We start from the raw sequence: 18,227 nt of genomic DNA on the forward strand, positions 1-18,227 counted from the left end.
TAAGAAGATCTGGGTACCCAAACCTTGTCTCAAAAGTCTTCCCGTGAATGTCATCATGACACCACCAGGGAAGAAGACAAATCCCGGACCAAAGGCTTCATATGGTCCAAAGGCCTCAAACAGACAGAGGACTCACCTGAGTCACCCTAACACCAATGTTTTGCAGGGAAACCATACTCAGACTTTTGAATATGAGCGTGCTTCATCAAACCGCTATGTTCATAAGTCTAAAAACTTTTCTGCTTATTCTTATGAGTATTATTCTCCTCCTGCAAGGCTATTTGCTAGGGCTCCAAAGCCGAAATTCTCAGATGTTGCACTTAGACTCATTGCTTCTAAGCCACCCCTGAAGATGTGGGTGGTTAAAAAAACTTAACTCTCTTTTGCAGGGAAAGGTCTCTAGCCGGAAATCAAAGGCGTCTGATGCTTATGCTGGGGACCTTAAACGTCTTGTGGGACGCAAGATAAAATGTCCAAATGGTCTTACTATGTATTTCATCCCGGGATTCCTTGACACTCATCCTGTTTATCCTAACCAAGATCTGGACTTTCATGTTCCGCTTGTTCGTCAAATGTTTCTGCTTCACAACTCTCTTGGTGAAGCATATCCCCCAAACTGTACTATAGGATATGGCACCAAAGGCTTCAGAATGGATTATGGATAGTGGCTGCACCAACCACATGACTGGTGATCAAAGTCTTCTGATGGATTCAACCCTATGCCCATTTGATAAAAGTCACATCACATTTGCTGACACTGGTAAAAGTAAGGTATTGGGTCTTGGTAGAGTTGCAATCTCAAAGGATCGGCACATGGATAAAGTGATGGTTGTTGAATCCCTTGGTTTCAACTTAATGTCTTTGTCAATGCTATGTGATTTGAACATGATTGTGATATTTGGAAAATATCGTTGCCTTGTCCTTATGGAATCTGACAAATCTCTAGTCTTTGAAGGGTATCAAAAAGATGATCTGTATATGGTAGATTTCTCAGCTAGACCATAGTTAGCCGTATGTCTTCTAGAAAAAGCTTCAGAGTGCTGGCTCTGGCATCGGAGGCTAGGCCATGCGGGTATGCGGAACTTGTACACTCTCACAAAGAAGAAGCATGTCCTGGGCATTGAGGGCGTCAAGTTCAACAAGGATCATCTGTGTGGTGCCTGTGAAGCTAGGAAGATGACTAGGGCCAAGTATCCCTCAAAGACAATCATGACGACATCACAATCCTTCGAGCTACTTCACATGGACTTATTCGACCCTACTCACTACTCTACTCTTACTACCACTGCTTGTCTCTATGGCTTCGTCATTGTTGATGATCACTGAAGATATACATGGGTGCATATAATTCTCTACAAGACTGAAGTGCAGGATGTCTTCAGACGATTCGCCAATCATGCCATGACGAACTATGGCGTCAAGATCAAACACATCAGAAGTAACAATGGCACAAAATTCAAGAACACCGGCCTCGACACTTATCTTGATACAGTGGGCATCACTCATGAGTTTTCAGCTCCTTACACACCTCAACAGAATGGTATCGTGGAGAGCAAGAACAGAACCCTCATTGAGATGGCTCGGACGATGCTTGATGAGTACAAGACTCCATGGAAGTTCTGGCCCGAAGCCATTGATACTGTATGCCATGTCATCAACCATGTATATCTTCACAAGCTTCTAAAGAAGAGATCATATGAGCTCCTAACTGGTAAGAAGCCAAACGTCAGTTACTTTAGAGTATTTGGTGCCAGGTGCTGGATCAAGGATCCACATCACCTTCAAAATTTGCATCGAAAGCACATGAAGGTTTTATGCTTGGATACGGAAAGGATTCGCACTCCTACAGAGTCTTCAACCTCTTTCACTATAAAGTGGTTGAAACTGTGGTTGTGCGGTCCCATGAGACTAACGACTCGCAAAGAGAGCATGTGTCAAATGTGCTAGATGAAGTCCCTCCTAGTGAATCTATCAAGTTAATGGGTACTGGAGAAATCATACCTTCAGAAGCTTAGGCTGAAGACGACCTCATCATTGCACCTAGTCAACCTGAAGACAATGCTCAGCCTGAAGTTAATACTGAAGTTGAAGACAATGATCTGCAAGTGCAAAATCTTCGTCCAGTTCATCCCCATGTTGCAAATGAAGTACAGATTGAGAAGATAATTGATAGCATCAATGCACCTGGTCCACTCACTCGTTCAAGAGCAACACAACTAGCAAATTTCTGTGGGCACTTTGCATTTGTCTCTATATCTGAACCCAAGAAATTTGCTGAAGCCTTTATGGAACCTGAATGGATTCAAGCTACAAGAAGAGCTTCATCGTTTCGAGCTAAACAATGTACGGGAACTGGCCAAGCGTCCTGATCCTCGCAAGCACAATATCATTGTCACCAAATGGATCTATCGCAACAAACAAGATGAGCATGGTCAAGTTGTCAGAAACAAGGCTCGTCTAGTTGCTCAAGGTTACACTCAAGTAGAAGGAATTGACTTCGATGAAACATTTGCTCCCGTGGCAAGGCTTGAAGCCATTCGCATACTGCTAGCCTATGCCAACCATCACAACATCCTTCTGTACCAAATGGATGTGAAGAGTGCCTTTCTACATGGAAATATTGAAGAAGAAGTGTACGTTGCACAACCACCTGGCTTTGAAGATCCAAAACATTCTGATATGGTATACAAGCTCAACAAGGCACTGTATGGTCTTAAACAAGCTCCTCGTGCTTGGTATGACACTCTCAAAGACTTCCTAAGGAGCAAAGGCTTCAAACCTGGTTCTCTAGGTCCGACACTCTTGTATGAATGTAGTACCTCCTTTATCGCCAAACTATTTTATATTCCTCTAGTACATTTTTAAATGGTAAATTGACGACGATTTTTTTTGGTACCTCCTTTTTTAAAGTACGTATACATACAGGTCCTTTATTTTAATATACACGTAGTACGCAGGTCCTTTATTTTACTATACACACAGTACGCAGGTCCGCTTATTGTATTCTGTACCGCATGATTGCAACAAGATGCGTGCCCGTCGCACACCCACCTCCCCCGACCATGCCGTCACAGCCTCCTCGCCCAGCGCCGCCACCCCTTCTCAACCCCTCCTCGCCCAGCGCCGCCACCCCTTCTCCGCCTCCGGCGCTGCCCGCCGGCCTGCTCACCCGCGGCACTTAGTCAGGAACCCTAGGATGGCCGTGCCCAAAAATTTACTTTACTGTGCCCTCCTTCAGTTTTGGGTGTTCGATTTGGGATCTAGAGTTCTTCCCCGCTTGATTGACTCCAATAGTTCGAGTGTATTTTCTTCTGGGCTCTGTAAGTCGAAATGGAGGCCGCCACCACATGGTATGTGTTGCCGTTTGCTTGCCAGATTTCCAGTCCTGCGATGCCACTAGCAGCTAGATCTCCTTTATTGCCTAATTTTGGTTTACTGTTTTCTCAAGATCCGGTAGTTTTCCCTCACGGATTGACTGGATTCTGTGGTGTGTTAATTCAACATGCACGATTCGACTCATTTGAATCAAATGTAGCATAGATTTGATTTGTTCAAGAATTAAGATGATTAGACAAATCAGAGGGCTAATTGTCTCTACTCTGTGTACTGAATGTAGAACATAGGAGTACAGAGCGTCTCTTGTTTTTGTATGCATAATGATGTTGAAATGTGTTGCTGTAGGTTTCCATCAACCCGGAGTCAAAATCAAGAGCTGTGAACAGGGAGGTACTCAGTGAGCTAATCAAGTTGCACGGGAAGACATCCCTTGGCGGCAAATTGCCTGCCTATGATGGAAGAAAGAGTCTCTACACTGCAGGCTCACTCCCTTTTGAGTCTGAGGAGTTCTCTGTTACACTGGTTGATCCCGAAAAGAAAGACAAAGAAAAGTATGATTCGATTCTTTACCTTCAATCTTGTCCAACTTGCTTATCCATTGTATTTGTATTTGCAGCTACTAACTTGCTCCCTCTTCATTTGCAGGGCTGAAAGGGAGTACAAGATCACCATTAGGATTGCTGGGAGGACAGACCTGTACCACCTCCAGCAGTTTCTCAAAGGAAGACAGAGGGATATGCCTCAAGAAACCATCCAAGTTCTTGATGTTGTCCTCAGGGAGTCACCATCCTGGAAGTATGACATCCACTTTCCAGCAGTTTCTTGCTATCAGTTTTTCTTCATCATGCTAGCTAGTTTCCTAGAGCCCTAACACTATTGCTGGCAATTCCTTTTCACTGCAGCTATGTCACAGTGTCCAGATCCTTCTTCTCCACCACCTTTGGTCACAGAGGAGACATTGGTGAAGGATTAGAGTGCTGGAGAGGTTACTACCAGAGCTTACGCCCAACTCAGATGGGGCTGTCACTCAATATAGGTACTCCTCTCCCCTCCCCTGTCTGTTACTGTTACTGTTACGCCCAACTCTGATGATCTGCACTTCATTTTTCAGACATATCTGCAACATCCTTCTTCAAGCCTGTGACAGTGGTCCAGTTTGTGCTAGAGTTCCTCAACTTACGTGATGCCTCGCGCCCTCTGACAGACAGGGACCGTATTAAGGTACTGTTCGTCCATGCTAAGCTAGTTTTAGAATTCATGTTATGTAAATTGCGCCATGTTATTGGCTTGAAATAGTTGACTAATTTGTTCCTATGCACTATATATGCAGATAAAGAAAGCACTCCGTGGGGTGCGTGTCGAAACAAACCACCAGGAAGACCAAATCAGAAGATATAAGATAACAGGGATTACTCCTGTTCCCATGAGCCAGCTCATGTAAATAACTTCCCTCCAATGCTATAATATTTTCCATTATGTGTTTTATCTCTATGTTCTGGTGCAACTAATCAGGGTTGCTGGAATATCAGAAAGATGTGTAGTTGTGCAGATTTTTTGGCTTATTGCTTCTTCATTGATGTTGGTGTGTCAGGAACTGGTTAGGGGAATAATTTTGTTTACAGCATTCGTCGTGTGGCATATGCATTTGATTTCTGCAGCATAGCAAAGATCTGTTTGTGCCAACTGTTTCCTGTTCACAATTTTCCGTATGAATGTTTAGACCACAGTTTACTTTTTAGCATCTATCCATGATTATTATTCCCTTTCTAATAGCACTCTACCCGTGTTGTTTTGTTTGTTGTTAGATTTCCTGTTGATGAGAGAGGAACAAGAATGTCAGTTGTTCATTACTTCATGCAAAGATACAACTACAATCTGCAGTATACTTCTTGGCCCTGCTTGCAGTCTGGAAGCGATGCTCGGCCTGTGTATCTGCCTATGGAGGTATTGTATCCACGCCTGCTTCGTCATATTTGAGTTATACACTGTTTGCTCATGGTTCTCTGCAAATTGATTGTAGGCGTGCAAGATTGTTGAAGGGCAAAGGTACTCTAAGAAACTGAATGACAAGCAGGTCGCCAACATACTTAGAGCTACCTGTCAACGTCCCCAGCAGAGGGAGCAAAGCATTCGTGAGGTATGTACCTGTTGTCAACTGCATTCTGTAATTACCTCCCCATATCTTCTCACATATGGTAGTTCATTCCAATCTGCTGGAACTCATGTAGTTAGGAATGTCCTTTTCAAGGCATATATGTCATGTTTGCCTGTAATGTGCAGTCTTTCTCGTAACACTCTTTTTCACACTGTAGATGGTTCTGCATAACAAGTATGCTGAGGACAAGTTTGCTCAGGAGTTTGGAATCAATGTCTGCAGTGACCTTGTCTCTGTTCCAGCCCGTGTGCTGCCTCCCCCCATGGTAAGGATGCTGCAGTTTTTTCCCTTTCTCTGAGCTGCTTAAATTGGAAGGATTTGTAGTAATCACATCCTTCGTATGTGTTTCAGTTGAGATATCATGATTCTGGAAAGGAGAAAACTTGTGCGCCAAGTGTTGGACAGTGGAACATGATTAACAAGGTTTTTCCCTGTTCAGTGTCTTCACTCCCAATTTTACTAAGCATTACTTTTTCTTGGAACTAAATACATGGAGAACTTGTTGAGTTTCTTCTTTGTTTGGTCTAAATGTATTGGACAGGTCATTATTTTTTATGTAGCAACTGAAATTATTTTGCTTGATTGCACTTTGTTGATCATGTAGTTAACACTAGTTACTTAAATTGAGAAACAGTTGAGCTTGTTTGCGACTTGGCTCATTATTTTGTATGTAGTATATCGATGATGGTACAAATGATAGGTCTCATTTGAGTTTTCTTATTGCAGAAAATGATCAATGGAGGAATCATAGACAACTGGGCCTGTGTGAGTTTTTCACGCATGCGTCCTGAGGAGGTACACAGGTTCTGTTGTGATCTGATTCAGATGTGCAATATGACTGGAATGGTAAAGGCTTTGCATTGCTTTCCTGTTTCTCAGGCATTTATGGTTTATGTGTGTATGTTACAGCTCACTGACTTGTGTATTCCAACCCTGTAGTCTGTCAATTCAAGGCCACTTGTAGACAACCGATCAGCGAGCCCCAACCACATTGAGAATGCTTTGAGAGATGTCTACAGGAGGACAACGGAAATGCTTTCCAAGCAGGGACACGAAAAACAGCTACAACTGTTAATTGTAATCCTACCTGAAATCAGTGGTTCTTATGGTGTGCATATCGCTCCTCTGGTCAATCCCCTTCCACCTTCTCTTGGATTTCTGTAGATTTATGTGTGTGCCACGTTTAATTTTGCAGGGAAAATCAAGAAGGTTTGCGAGACTGACCTTGGGATTGTGTCTCAGTGTTACCTGCCAAGATATGCTGCCAGACCGAACAAGCAATATCTGGAGAATGTTGCACTCAAAATCAATGTGAAGGTAACATAACCAACTGGTCTATGTTTTACATTCAGTTTCCATGGATTGTTGATTTGTTGTCTACTTCGGTTTCTGTTGAATGTGATAATTCTGTGTGTTAACTAGGTCGGACTGCCACCTTCCATTGAGAAGGCCTTTGCTCGATTTGGTGTTCCTGCTGTTACAAAAGTCCCAACAATCATCTTTGGTGCTGATGTTACACACCCCCCACCTGGAGAGGACTCCACATCATCTATTGCTGTGGTTAGTGTTTTCCCATAGCTAACAGTTTACCAATTAGTTATTTGTTTCAGATCGTATTTTCATCATGCGTGCACATACCTGTTGAGTATAAATATATTTATCCGTTTCTTTTATTGGATTGATTTATGTAGGTGGTGGCATCAATGGACTGGCCAGAGATCACCAAGTACAGAGGTCTTGTCTCTGCTCAACCACACAGGCAGGAGATAATCGAAGACCTCTTCAGTGTCAGCAAAGATCCGCAGAGGGGCAATGTCAATGGTGGCATGATCAGGTGAGTTTTGTGATCAGTCAGAGACGATTGCTAGCAATTGCTCTGTGGATCAACTGCTAACCTGACATAATTGTCTCTACAGGGAGTTACTGATTGCCTTCCGCTGGAAGACAGGCCGGAGGCCTGAGAGGATACTCTTCTACAGGTGTGTGCACAAATTCAGGACACTCTTTTCATCCTGTCCATTCAATGGAACTGACTGACTGACTGATCAATCTCATATATAGGGATAGTGTGAGTGAAGGCCAGTTGAGCACTGTACGTTTTCATGAAATGAATGCAATCAGGAAGGTAAGCCTGGATCATGATTACATGCAGATTTCTGTTCTGGTCTACCTCCCGATGTCATCATTGTCTTTTGTCATTTTGATGATGGTTTTCTCCTTTGCTTTTTCAAGGCCTGTGCTGCTTTGGAGGAGGGGTATATGCCCCAAATTATATATATTGCTCTTGATAAATGACACTATACGTAATCCTCCCTCTCTCTCTTCCCCTCTCTCTTTCTCTCTCTGTTGTATTACGACTGATGATGGTTTAATTCTGATCCATATGCAGTCATGCTCGTTGCACCCGTGGGGTCTCTGTTGGTGAGTTCTCTTTTTCAGTTTCAGTTTTCTGCCTTAATTTGCTTCAACTTTCATCTGTACTTTTTTCTCTCCAAGTAGAGCATTCTTCTGTGGGCATTAATACTAGTAGCCTAGGGTCATCATCTGCCTTATGCCTCTGCTATTGAATTAGTATGTTTTGCTTATCCTGATAGCCCTAGCAGCTGTAGACTTGTACTGTAGTAATTTGGCATTAGTATTACCTTGTACCCGCCTGTGTGTGCCTTCTCTGATGCAAGTTAGCAATCGAACCACACCGGTTTCTTTAACTCCTTAATGGATCTGTGCTTGAGGGCCTTTGGTCTAAAACTTTAAATAAGCATGCAGTCCTGACAAGTTTAATACACTGAGTAGTTTTCATTCCTTTGCTAGTTTATTGATGAATACACTGAGTAGTTTGCATTCCTCTGCTAGTTTATTGATGAACACACTGAGTAGTTTCCATTCCTTTGTTCTGTGTCATCTATGTTTACATTTGAATGAACAAGCATCTTTCCCTCTTGCTGTTTTAAGACTTGGTAACCTAGCTGTTCTATTTTACAACCTGTGGCATTTACTTCCAGAAGAAGCTAACTTGGCTGAACTTGCTATGCAGTCCCACCGGCGTACAACGCCGATCTTGCCGCATTCCGTCCGCGCTACTACGTGGAAGGGGACAGCTCGGACGGCGGGTCAACCCCCAGGAGCAGCAGGAAGAAGGCGATCCTGGGAGAGGGCCCTGTGGAGGTGCCAAATATCAAGGAGAACGACGTCATGTCCCCTGTTAGTTCAGAGACAGGCGGTGTACTTCATTTACACACCACCAATATTGGCACAATCAGGTGAGTTTTGTCATTTGGCAAAGACTATTATTATCACTTCCATATGGTCCAAACCTGATATAATTTTCTCTACAGGGAGATACTGATTGCCATCCGCAGGAAAACAGGCCGGAGACCTGATAAAATAATCTTTCATAGGTATGCCTCAATTCGTGACACTCTTTTTCATCTTGTCCAATTAATGGAATTGGCTGACGATCATTACGGTATATAGTGATAGGGAAGATGAAGAGCATCCGAGCCTTCTCCTTGTCAGCGTATATGGCACGATCCGAGAAGTAAGGCTGTAGCATCATTTAGTTGCAAATTTCTGCTTTGGCCTATGTGCTTTTTGTTATTGAGTTTGTCATTTTGACTAATTCATAATTATTTGTTGCAAGGCCTGTACATCATTGGACGAAGGTTATGTTCCGTTGATTGTTATTGATGATTCTCAAGAAAAAAATCGCAGTCTGTCCCCTGATATAAATGAAAAACCGGAAAATAAATCAGGTTAGTATATGTCACTGATAGACTCCCAGATTGACCCCATTTGTTCTTCTATCTAAATATCTGCTTTGGTCTGTGTGCTTTATGCCTTCCCTTATTGGAGCAGTAACAGCCTTAGATTTGTTGTGTGTCAGTGTTAGTTTTTTCTTGTGCTGACACCATACTTTTTATTAATCTATGTTTTCTGCTTGCTGTTTTATTTAAATAAATGAGCTGCTACTTTCAGAATCTAAACTCGTTTAATATTGTGCAGCTTCACAAGTAATGACACATCTGACTGTTGACTCCCCAATTGGACCTATTCCAATGCAAATTGATCTTAATAGTAAGTCCTACAAGCTTAAACAGAAACTTGAAGAAGTCTTGGATACTTCTTTGGAGCACTTTTATATGCGCGGAAACGGGATAACTTTGAAGAATAATGACCCGTTAAAGACATACGGTCTTAGGGATAATTCAACAATTCAGTTACTGCCAAGACTTCTTGGGGGCTGTCGTAGGTAAAACTCTAATCATGTACCCCTTTCTGCTAGAGGCCTTTCTGCTAGAGGCATACCACTTGATTTTTGAACATTTCTTTCAATGTAATTTGCAGGGGTTCAAAAAGGCCCCGGATGGAACCAGAGCCTCCTAAATTACTGCGTTTAAAACCATTAACTCAGCAGTTTACCCTTACTGAGTATGTGGACAAATTCTCGCAACTATTCTTTGCAAGGAGAACACTACCACATCCCGAAATTGCAAATCAAGAGCAGGTCTTGGATTACTTAACACCTCTAGGGCGTATATTAGGTAACAGCATAGCCCGCATTTTCGGGAAGGCTCAAGCGACCCGTCAATCATGGAATGGCGAGATTGGCATGAAGGATTTCGTAGTCATAAATGGTCGGGCAGTACTCAGAGAGAACAGGCAACCGACAGTAAGGATTGATTGGGATTCCATTCTTCAACGAGATGATGAAGCACTGGACTCAATTTTGACGACCATCTATGTTAAGCCTGGAATCAATCTGCAGTATATGGATGATTTTCTGAGTCTGCTAAAGGATCCTGAGTGCACTGGAGATTGGATGGCCAGATATAAAAGAAACTCTTTTGCCTTCAAAAGTCCGCATCAAATTGGTGAGTTTTCATTTGAATGTCCATCCTAAGTTGGCAGGAAACTGTATTTACTAAACTTCACTTTCTTTATATGCAGCAAGGATTCAGTTCAGCCTTTTAAAACTGTATGATTCACTTTCTGACAGCAAGAAGATAGAGTTTCAGAAGGTTGTCAATAGAGCATCTTGCCTGGCATGGCCGGCAGCAAAAAACAACTATGTCTTTAACCCTCAGATAGTTTACATGCGTGACGTTCTTCATCGCCAGTATCCTAATACACCTTGGGGTTGCTTCAAGCTGTTGCGGAACTATGAGACGCATGGAAGAATCGTAAGAATCCATAACATTTCATTGCTTTCTGTGGATATTTGTTTTTCAAATGGATAATAGTTTCTTTCCTTAAACAGTTTCCAGTTTACTTCACACATGTTCCAGTGCCACAAATTTTAGGAAACTTTGTGGCCAAAGTTATCCAGGAACTTTTAAAAGACGAAGTTAACAAGTCAAAAGACGAAGATAAGTTTGATATTGAGGAGGCGATCACCGAGTGAAGGTAATTACTCCCAGAGCCTGAGCATTTCCTTGTGGACATTAATATTTTTGCCTGAGCTTTTATGCCTCTTGCTATAATAGATTAGTATATATGTTTGCTTACCCTGATGGTAGTTCTAGCAGCTGTAGACATTTAATGTCCACACTGGTTCCTTGACATTCCTTCATGAATCTGTGTACTTGAGGGCCTTTGGTCTAAAGCTTTAAATTGTTGCACTTCCTGAAAATGAGCCTTAGTTTATCGATGAGTAGTTTCCATTCCTCTGCTAGTTTATTGATGAACACAATACCACTTGTTTATTTATGGAAGGGAACGGCTCAGACGGCGGGTCAACCCCTGGGAGCAGCAGGCAGGTGGTGATTGCGCCGGGAGGGCCCTGTGGTGGTGCGCCAGCTCCCAAAGATCAAGGACAACGTCAAGGACGTCATGTTCTACTGCTGAGCTCCAGTGGAGCTGTTCCTTGTGCGACCTGCCCTACCGTACCCTGGAGTTGTGTGTGAGAGAACCTGAGATGGCGATGAATCTGTTTTGCCGTGGAGCCTGTTGCTCATAGTTATCTTGTTCAGTTCATAGTAGCCAGGATATCTATGACTCTGTCTTTGTTACCTTCAACTCTACTTGAGATCTATCCAATGCAAGTGGTTTAAGTTACCAGGTGGTTTTGCTAGTTGCCATATTGTTCTGTGCTGTTCTGATCTTTGGGTTCTTTAAGTTTGATTCTTCTTTGGCTTTGTGGCTGGGATCTGGTGAACTATTTTGGTTCTGGATTCAAGTCAGAGGAGCGACTTGCTTGAGCTTCTCTTGGCTTGCACTCGGGCTTGTCCAGAATCCAAAACTGTTAGCAGGTTTTAGATTCCACAGCCGAATTGGCCTTTGAACAGCTTGTCTTTTATTTTACTCCTGGTTCTTTGCAGAAGAGTTTCCAAAGTCATCTCCATTGTTTTAACACAAAGCTCTCAAAGAGGTTGCTTCCAAGGACAAGTTTTCACAAGAGGCAGGATTTTTAGTTTCTAGTACTATGAATTTCATGGAGTTTGTGGTAAGCATGTTTGTACCCATAATGTGGTCACAAGCTTCACTACACTTCACTTTGTGTCCTTGTAAACTTGTTCCTTTTGGTAAGCTTTAGGCTGTTTGAGTTGCTGGGCTTGGACTTAGGCTAAAGATCCAAATTGGTAAGCCATGAATTGGCGTTTGCCCAATACATCTTTGTTCTTATTGCTCAGAAGAGTTTTCAGAGTTCTCACTCTTGTAGACAGAATTCCATGTCATATACACAAGTTCCCATAGTGTTGCTTCAAAGGATTAACTTCTCAAAACCATCAGACTGCACCTTTCTATATAAGTCGTTTTGGTATAGTTAGTAGGCATACAACCGACCGCAAAAGCCTAACCGTGTTAGTGCACAATCATGTGTCACTTTACTGTGTGCCGTTCTAAACTTGTTCCTTTTTGGAAGCTTCAGGCTCTACTTTTGTGTCGATGGATGAATAAAATCTCTGTTTGTGCCAGAAAACAAAAAGGTTCACAACACAGATGAGAAACAAAGATGACAAGCTTCAGAACACAGATAAGATACAAAGATCGCGAGGACGGCACATGTATTTTCCCTCTTCATTTCTTTCCTCTACTTTGAAGATGTATACCTGGCTAACAGCCTGAAATTTGTGCGAGCCTATATATGCATAGGCCATGTTTCTTCTAACAATAATTAGCTCGAACTACACATAACACATAATATATCTGTCTCTTTTGTTGGTTTCAAAAATATCCATCCCGCATGAAGGGCATATAAGAATGCTTAGCATACATGTACAGAAACTTTGAATTTGTGCTACACCGTTATCTCCATTTGAATCAAGGTAGCAAGTGCCACAAAAATTTGATACAAACTATCCAACTGTTTGGTATGTTCATATTTTGGTACAGGAACCAATTCAAGCATGCCTACTCGGATGACTTCTGTGATGCGGGATCTATCCTGTAAGAACACTCTCAAGCGAGAAACAGAGAACCAACTTCTAATAGGCCAATCAATGATCCAGTTCTTTCTGCTGTGTGGGTATCTATCGCCTGTAGCGGTATCGCTTGAAGTTGAAATAGAGATGAAGAATCCCACGCTCAAACGTGCACTTGAAGCCCTTCTTGTGTGAGTACTCCCACTCCTTGTTCACGATGCGGAAAGACTGCCAAGGAAAACCAGAGTAGGTAAGGGTGTATTTGGTTGAAGAACCAACTGTCATGGAATGAAATGATTCCATTCCAGAGGAACGGGTCGGTTCTGTTCCTGTGTTTGGTACGAGCAAAAAAGTGGAACGGGATGGTTCCGTTTCAGTGTTTGGTTGGGAAGCATGGAATGAAAAATGGAATAACAAAAATTCAAAATTCCAGCAGCATTTCGTTTGTATTTTGAAGGAAAACAACATAACAATATATATATTGACATATAACACAATTTTCAGCAACAATATCATTAAGTAGGAAGCAGGTAGGAAGTTCATTTGCCACATCCAAAAGCAATCAGCCAATAAACATGTCTTGTTCGCATACAAATATCCAAAGCAAAGTGCACTACAGCCATACATGTTGTTCACATACCAAATATCCAAAAGCAACCAAATGGCACTACATCCATACATTGTCTGTGATGACAACCCTTCCCCAAATCTTCCTCCACTTCTTGAGATGGTTTCGAACTTGTTCTCCAGTGACAGCTAGTTTGAACTGATCATTCCAAACAGCAGCACATTGTCTGTGATGTACCTCCCTGAACCCACTAGAAGTCCTCTTTCCTTTAGCAACAAGGTCAGCCAAAAACCCTAGCATCGTGTTGGTCATGGCAGGAGTCCATACAAAAAATGGATTATAGTTTAACAAATTCATGGTTTCAATATCATAGATGATGCAATTTGTCCAGCCATCAAAACAAACCAATAAAATGGATTAAAACTTTACACTTGATGGTTTCAATATCATAGATGATGCAATCTGTCCAGCCATCAAAACCATCCAAACAAATTAATGAAATCTGAACAAAATACAATCTGTCCAGCCATCAAATAAATCCAAGGGAGTGGTTTCAGCACTACAAATACATGGTTTGAACACAATAAATGATACATGATACATGGAGTGTCACACACTCATAAATTTGCATACATGATTTGCCTATCTTCCCACATTTGGGCGGCAATTTGCAGCCTACGGTCTACCGTGGCCCTATGGTCACTTGCTTGTTGCCTTGTTGTTCGAATTGGTTGGGTGGTCCATGTCACTTCTGGTATAATAAACCATCCTTTTTCTTTTGTTCATCTTCTTGACCATCTACAATTGATGCATGCTATAAAAAATATTACAAATCGCCATATATTGCAAAGATGTAGTGGACAGAAGCAATTTGAACAAAAATATGTAATGGACAGCACCAGTTTGGGCAAAATAATGTACTGGACAACAACAATTTGAGCAAAAAAAATGTGCTGGACAGCAGCATATACAAGGGGAGACCAAGAGGGATTCGTACCTTGAGGTGAGGACGGTTTGCTTCGCTCTGTCGCCTTCTTCTCCTTGTTCTCTCCTACTGCCTTCTTCCCCTTGTACCCTGCAGATCGAGAGAGGATGACATGAATAAGCCGTCTACATAGATCGAAGGAAGAGAAGGCTGGATCGAGGGAGAGGTCCGTGGTGCAGGAGATGGATAGAGGGAGAGGTCCGGCGGCGCAAGATCTGGAGCAAGGGAGAGGGCCGGCTGTGCAGGATTCTGGAGCGAGGGAGAGGTCCGACCACGCAGCAGAGAGGGAGGGAGAGGGCCGGCGGCGCAGTAGAGAGGGAGGGAGAGGGCCGGCGGCACGGCAGAGAGGGAGGGAAAGGTCCGGCGACGCACCTGAGTGGGAGGGAGAGGGCTGGCGGCGCACGGAGGAAGGAGGAGGTCGAGCGGCGCTGTGGAGACGAGCGATAGGGTTGCGGGAGAGGAGAGGGCTCGTTCCATGTGATTCCATCGATTTGGAGGTCTCAGCGCATTCCGCATCTTTGACGAATATTCGCTAATCGGGGACGAGTGGGTTCTGTTCCGGTTGGCCTACCAAACGCTGGAATGAGGCCTAGTAACGGGTCCGACCCATGACATTCCGGCCCGTGACTGCAACCAAACACACCCTAAGAGGATCTTCCATGGAAACTATGATAGCAAAACTGAAAAGGTGAGGCAAAAGGCTTACAATATCCTCGTATGGAGGGCCAGCATGAAACCTTATATGGCATGTCTCCCCAGCACTTCCATCTTTCTCTAGTGTACATTGGTACTTTTGATTTATCCACAAGATCAGGGTAAAATATGTTGAACTTGTAGCCCTGGACAATTTTAGGAGGCAGGTTGTCATGATCATAATGAGCTTGATTGTATTTGTTCCACTCATATCCAGTATGCACACTATTGAAGTACTTTGGTTTCCTTGGTCGGTACTTGTCATGCCACCAGTACACCTGTGAGCACATTAAGCAAGTATGCGAGAATCCAGCTGAGAGCTTGAGAGTGAATGGAGGTTCACTAGCAGTAGTTTGATGCTCAAACTTGCTACTCCCTCTGATCCAAAATAAGTGTCGTGGTTTTAGTTCACTTATTTTGGATCAGAGGGAGTAGAATTTTTCTAGCATGTAAAAGCATATTATCATCCAAATTGCCAAAGTAGATATCAAATATAGCTTTAGAATAACATTAATATTATAATCAGTTCCTGACAACAGAGTGAATCCAGCATATCAACATAATGTTGGAAACTGCGGGTACGCATATACTGATATGTTTAGGAAGAATGATATGGTAGCACTCCTACATTCCTCAGATAATATAGAAGATCCATATTACTTGTCGCTCAAATGGATCCATTTGAGCGACAAGTAATATGGATCGGAGGGAGTAGTACTGTTTGTGTCCAGAAGGCAAATGAGACAAACCTGTGAATCCAGGTTCACTTCAGCACCTGAACCAAATACAGCGTCCCCTTCCTCCATTGCTCCCATCGCTTTCATTGCCTTCAGTTCCAACTCATCTGTTTTTTTTTGCCTTAGCTGTCATAACCTCCTTAACTTTCCTTTGATGCTCGGTAACTACAGCTTCACGTTGCCGATCCTGGAGAATATTTCAAAGGACAGAGCACATGTGTGAGACTGACCAGCCAACCTCATTTCAAATTTGTAATAAACACATCAGAAAAGAAGGTTCCCCCAGGGGGGAAAATCGTTTCAAGTGTTCCAAAACAACCATAGAACTAGGTTTTGGCTGGTTTCCCTTATTAACCGCTCAAAAAAAATCTAATTAATGAAGAGGCAGAGCTCCAGCTGGTTGCTAAAGGAAGTCATTGGTCCTAGGATGCATTACCATCAAAAGTTACCCATAAATGAAACTAAGCCCTTTCCAGGGTAAACATGCATGAAGGCCTAGAACTGCTAGAAAGATTATCCTAAGATCTTGGTGGACTGTTGCCACATCACAACTTTACAATTATTTCTATCATAGGCTGTTGATTTAACTTTCTAGTGGCACAACATGGTGTACTCAATTGCTATCGAGTAGTATTTGATGATCTAATTAATAATGAGATAGTTTTGACTGCATAAATAACTATTTCCATACGGGCCAGCATTCTATTACTGTAAAAAGCACAATGTACCAGTTCTGCCTTGTCCTCGTCAGGATCAATTGCATCTTCATCTTCATTGCCATGCATTAACTCGGGCGAGAAGGAGCCATCATCCTCATCCAAATGGCTCTCTGTTGCTTCAACTATATGTTCTATAGGTTCTGGCGAATATCGTTTATCATCTGCACATGGAAAAGGTATCAGAAAGACAGACAACCATAGTTATCTAAAAGAAGGGGGTCGTTAACTGATCATAAGTAAATCTAAACCTTCTTCCTCATCGTGCATCACATCCTCCTCTTTAGTGTCTAATTCTTCATCAGCTTCTACAGCCTGTTCAGGAGCACCAGCATTCTCTAGACGATGCAGATGCTTCCGTAAGAGAGAAGCATGGATTGCCCTCAGGCAAGCCTGTGATACAAATAAGAAATAAGCCACTTTTTTATACGAGAGATAACGTTGATCAACTGTACAAACAGATCAACTGTATGTTCAGATAGTTAGAGAAAGCAGCTCCACATGACTATTTGCCATTTGAACCAGACTGCAAATCATGTGGCTTTGAAGATAATGTTACAGAAACAAGGTCAGATTAAGGTAGTTGTGCACCATTATGCTTGTGTTGTACAAATAAAACAAAGAATATATGATGGTATAACCAGAAACCACATTTGCTTTGGTCAAATTAAGAGCCATTATCACAAAAACTGCGAACTACAAGCATGACATACCTTTGCTTTGTACTCCCTCCGTCCGGAAATACTTGTCATCAAAATGAATAAAAGAGGATGTATCTAGATGTATATTAGTTTTAGATACATCCCTTTTTATCCATTTGGATGACAAGTATTTTCGGACGGAGGGAGTATATATGAAGGCGTTTCAAAATGGCCTCCTAGTATTCAACAACTTTTGCAGTTCCAGAGCGCATCTGGGACTCAATTTGATTTTGCATCTCTTCTAGCTCTGTGGAAGTCTTACCCTCCCAAGAGATCTTTTACATCCCCCTCAATACTTGCATGCAAGCCTCTCTGTTCAACCTCACGGGGTGGTTCCTCACCACGCACCCTAGCCCGGTCCACGACATCTCTTTTATGAGCCTCACCTAGCTCCCAATCACACACTACCATGAGTGCCTGATGAGTTCCAAATTAAATTGTGTCAACACGTATAAACATTATCGATGAACATACAACCATGAAACAAAATAAACTTAATATTAGCAAGATTTCCTGCCATATTACAAACTCACTCTCAAGTTTGGTTTCGTTTCAGTGAGAAACTAAGGGTTAGATTGTATATACCAAGCTAAAGAACATGTCCTGACATACCATACGACACAATCTTTTTGCCAAATAGAAAATGACAGAACAAAATACCAAATACTGTCAGCTGAGGCTGCCAACTACTCCCTCCGTTCCAAATTACTCGTCGCTGAAATGGATGTATCTAGAACTAAAATACATCTAGATACATCCATATGTGCGACAAATAATTTGGAACGGAGGGAGTACTATTTAGCTCATTCAGTAGTAATACGGTGTGTATCATTGGAATAGGCATCACTCAAGATTGCTATGGGAAGAATAATATTCAGGAGGGTGTGTAAAGACATTAGACATATACCTCCCAGTACTTGACATTTACTTGGCTTTCCCTGTCCAGATCGAGATGCATCTTAATGTCATCACGTA

The 18,227-nt window shown here is 42.4% G+C and overlaps 2 protein-coding genes across 2 annotated transcripts; one reads left to right on the forward strand and one right to left on the reverse strand.

Moving 5' to 3' along the window:
• The first annotated feature begins 3,002 nt into the window (after positions 1-3,002).
• Positions 3,003-8,871, forward strand: LOC123113755 (protein argonaute MEL1). The gene is made up of 21 exons (XM_044535062.1): positions 3,003-3,350; positions 3,682-3,887; positions 3,982-4,131; positions 4,239-4,372; positions 4,448-4,557; positions 4,667-4,773; positions 5,142-5,280; positions 5,357-5,473; positions 5,649-5,756; positions 5,843-5,914; positions 6,218-6,337; positions 6,431-6,599; positions 6,687-6,808; positions 6,914-7,051; positions 7,183-7,325; positions 7,408-7,470; positions 7,553-7,616; positions 7,724-7,794; positions 7,881-7,912; positions 8,526-8,751; positions 8,827-8,871. Exons 1-18 carry the CDS (start codon positions 3,348-3,350, stop codon positions 7,784-7,786), a joined length of 2,028 nt encoding a protein of 675 aa, XP_044390997.1. The 5' UTR covers positions 3,003-3,347; the 3' UTR covers positions 7,787-7,794; positions 7,881-7,912; positions 8,526-8,751; positions 8,827-8,871.
• A 5,018-nt stretch (positions 8,872-13,889) lies between these two features.
• LOC123113759 (cactin) lies at positions 13,890-15,942 on the reverse strand (the record flags this gene model as incomplete). Its single annotated transcript, XM_044535064.1, is given in 4 exon segments — positions 13,890-14,218; positions 14,418-14,495; positions 15,112-15,376; positions 15,848-15,942. Coding segments are annotated over 4 exon segments (491 nt in total), but the record flags the coding sequence as incomplete, so codon positions are not given.
• Between the last annotated feature and the right edge of the window lie 2,285 nt (positions 15,943-18,227).

This window comes from Triticum aestivum, chromosome 5B (genome assembly GCF_018294505.1).
Source record: "Triticum aestivum cultivar Chinese Spring chromosome 5B, IWGSC CS RefSeq v2.1, whole genome shotgun sequence".
NCBI lineage: Eukaryota > Viridiplantae > Streptophyta > Magnoliopsida > Poales > Poaceae > Triticum > Triticum aestivum.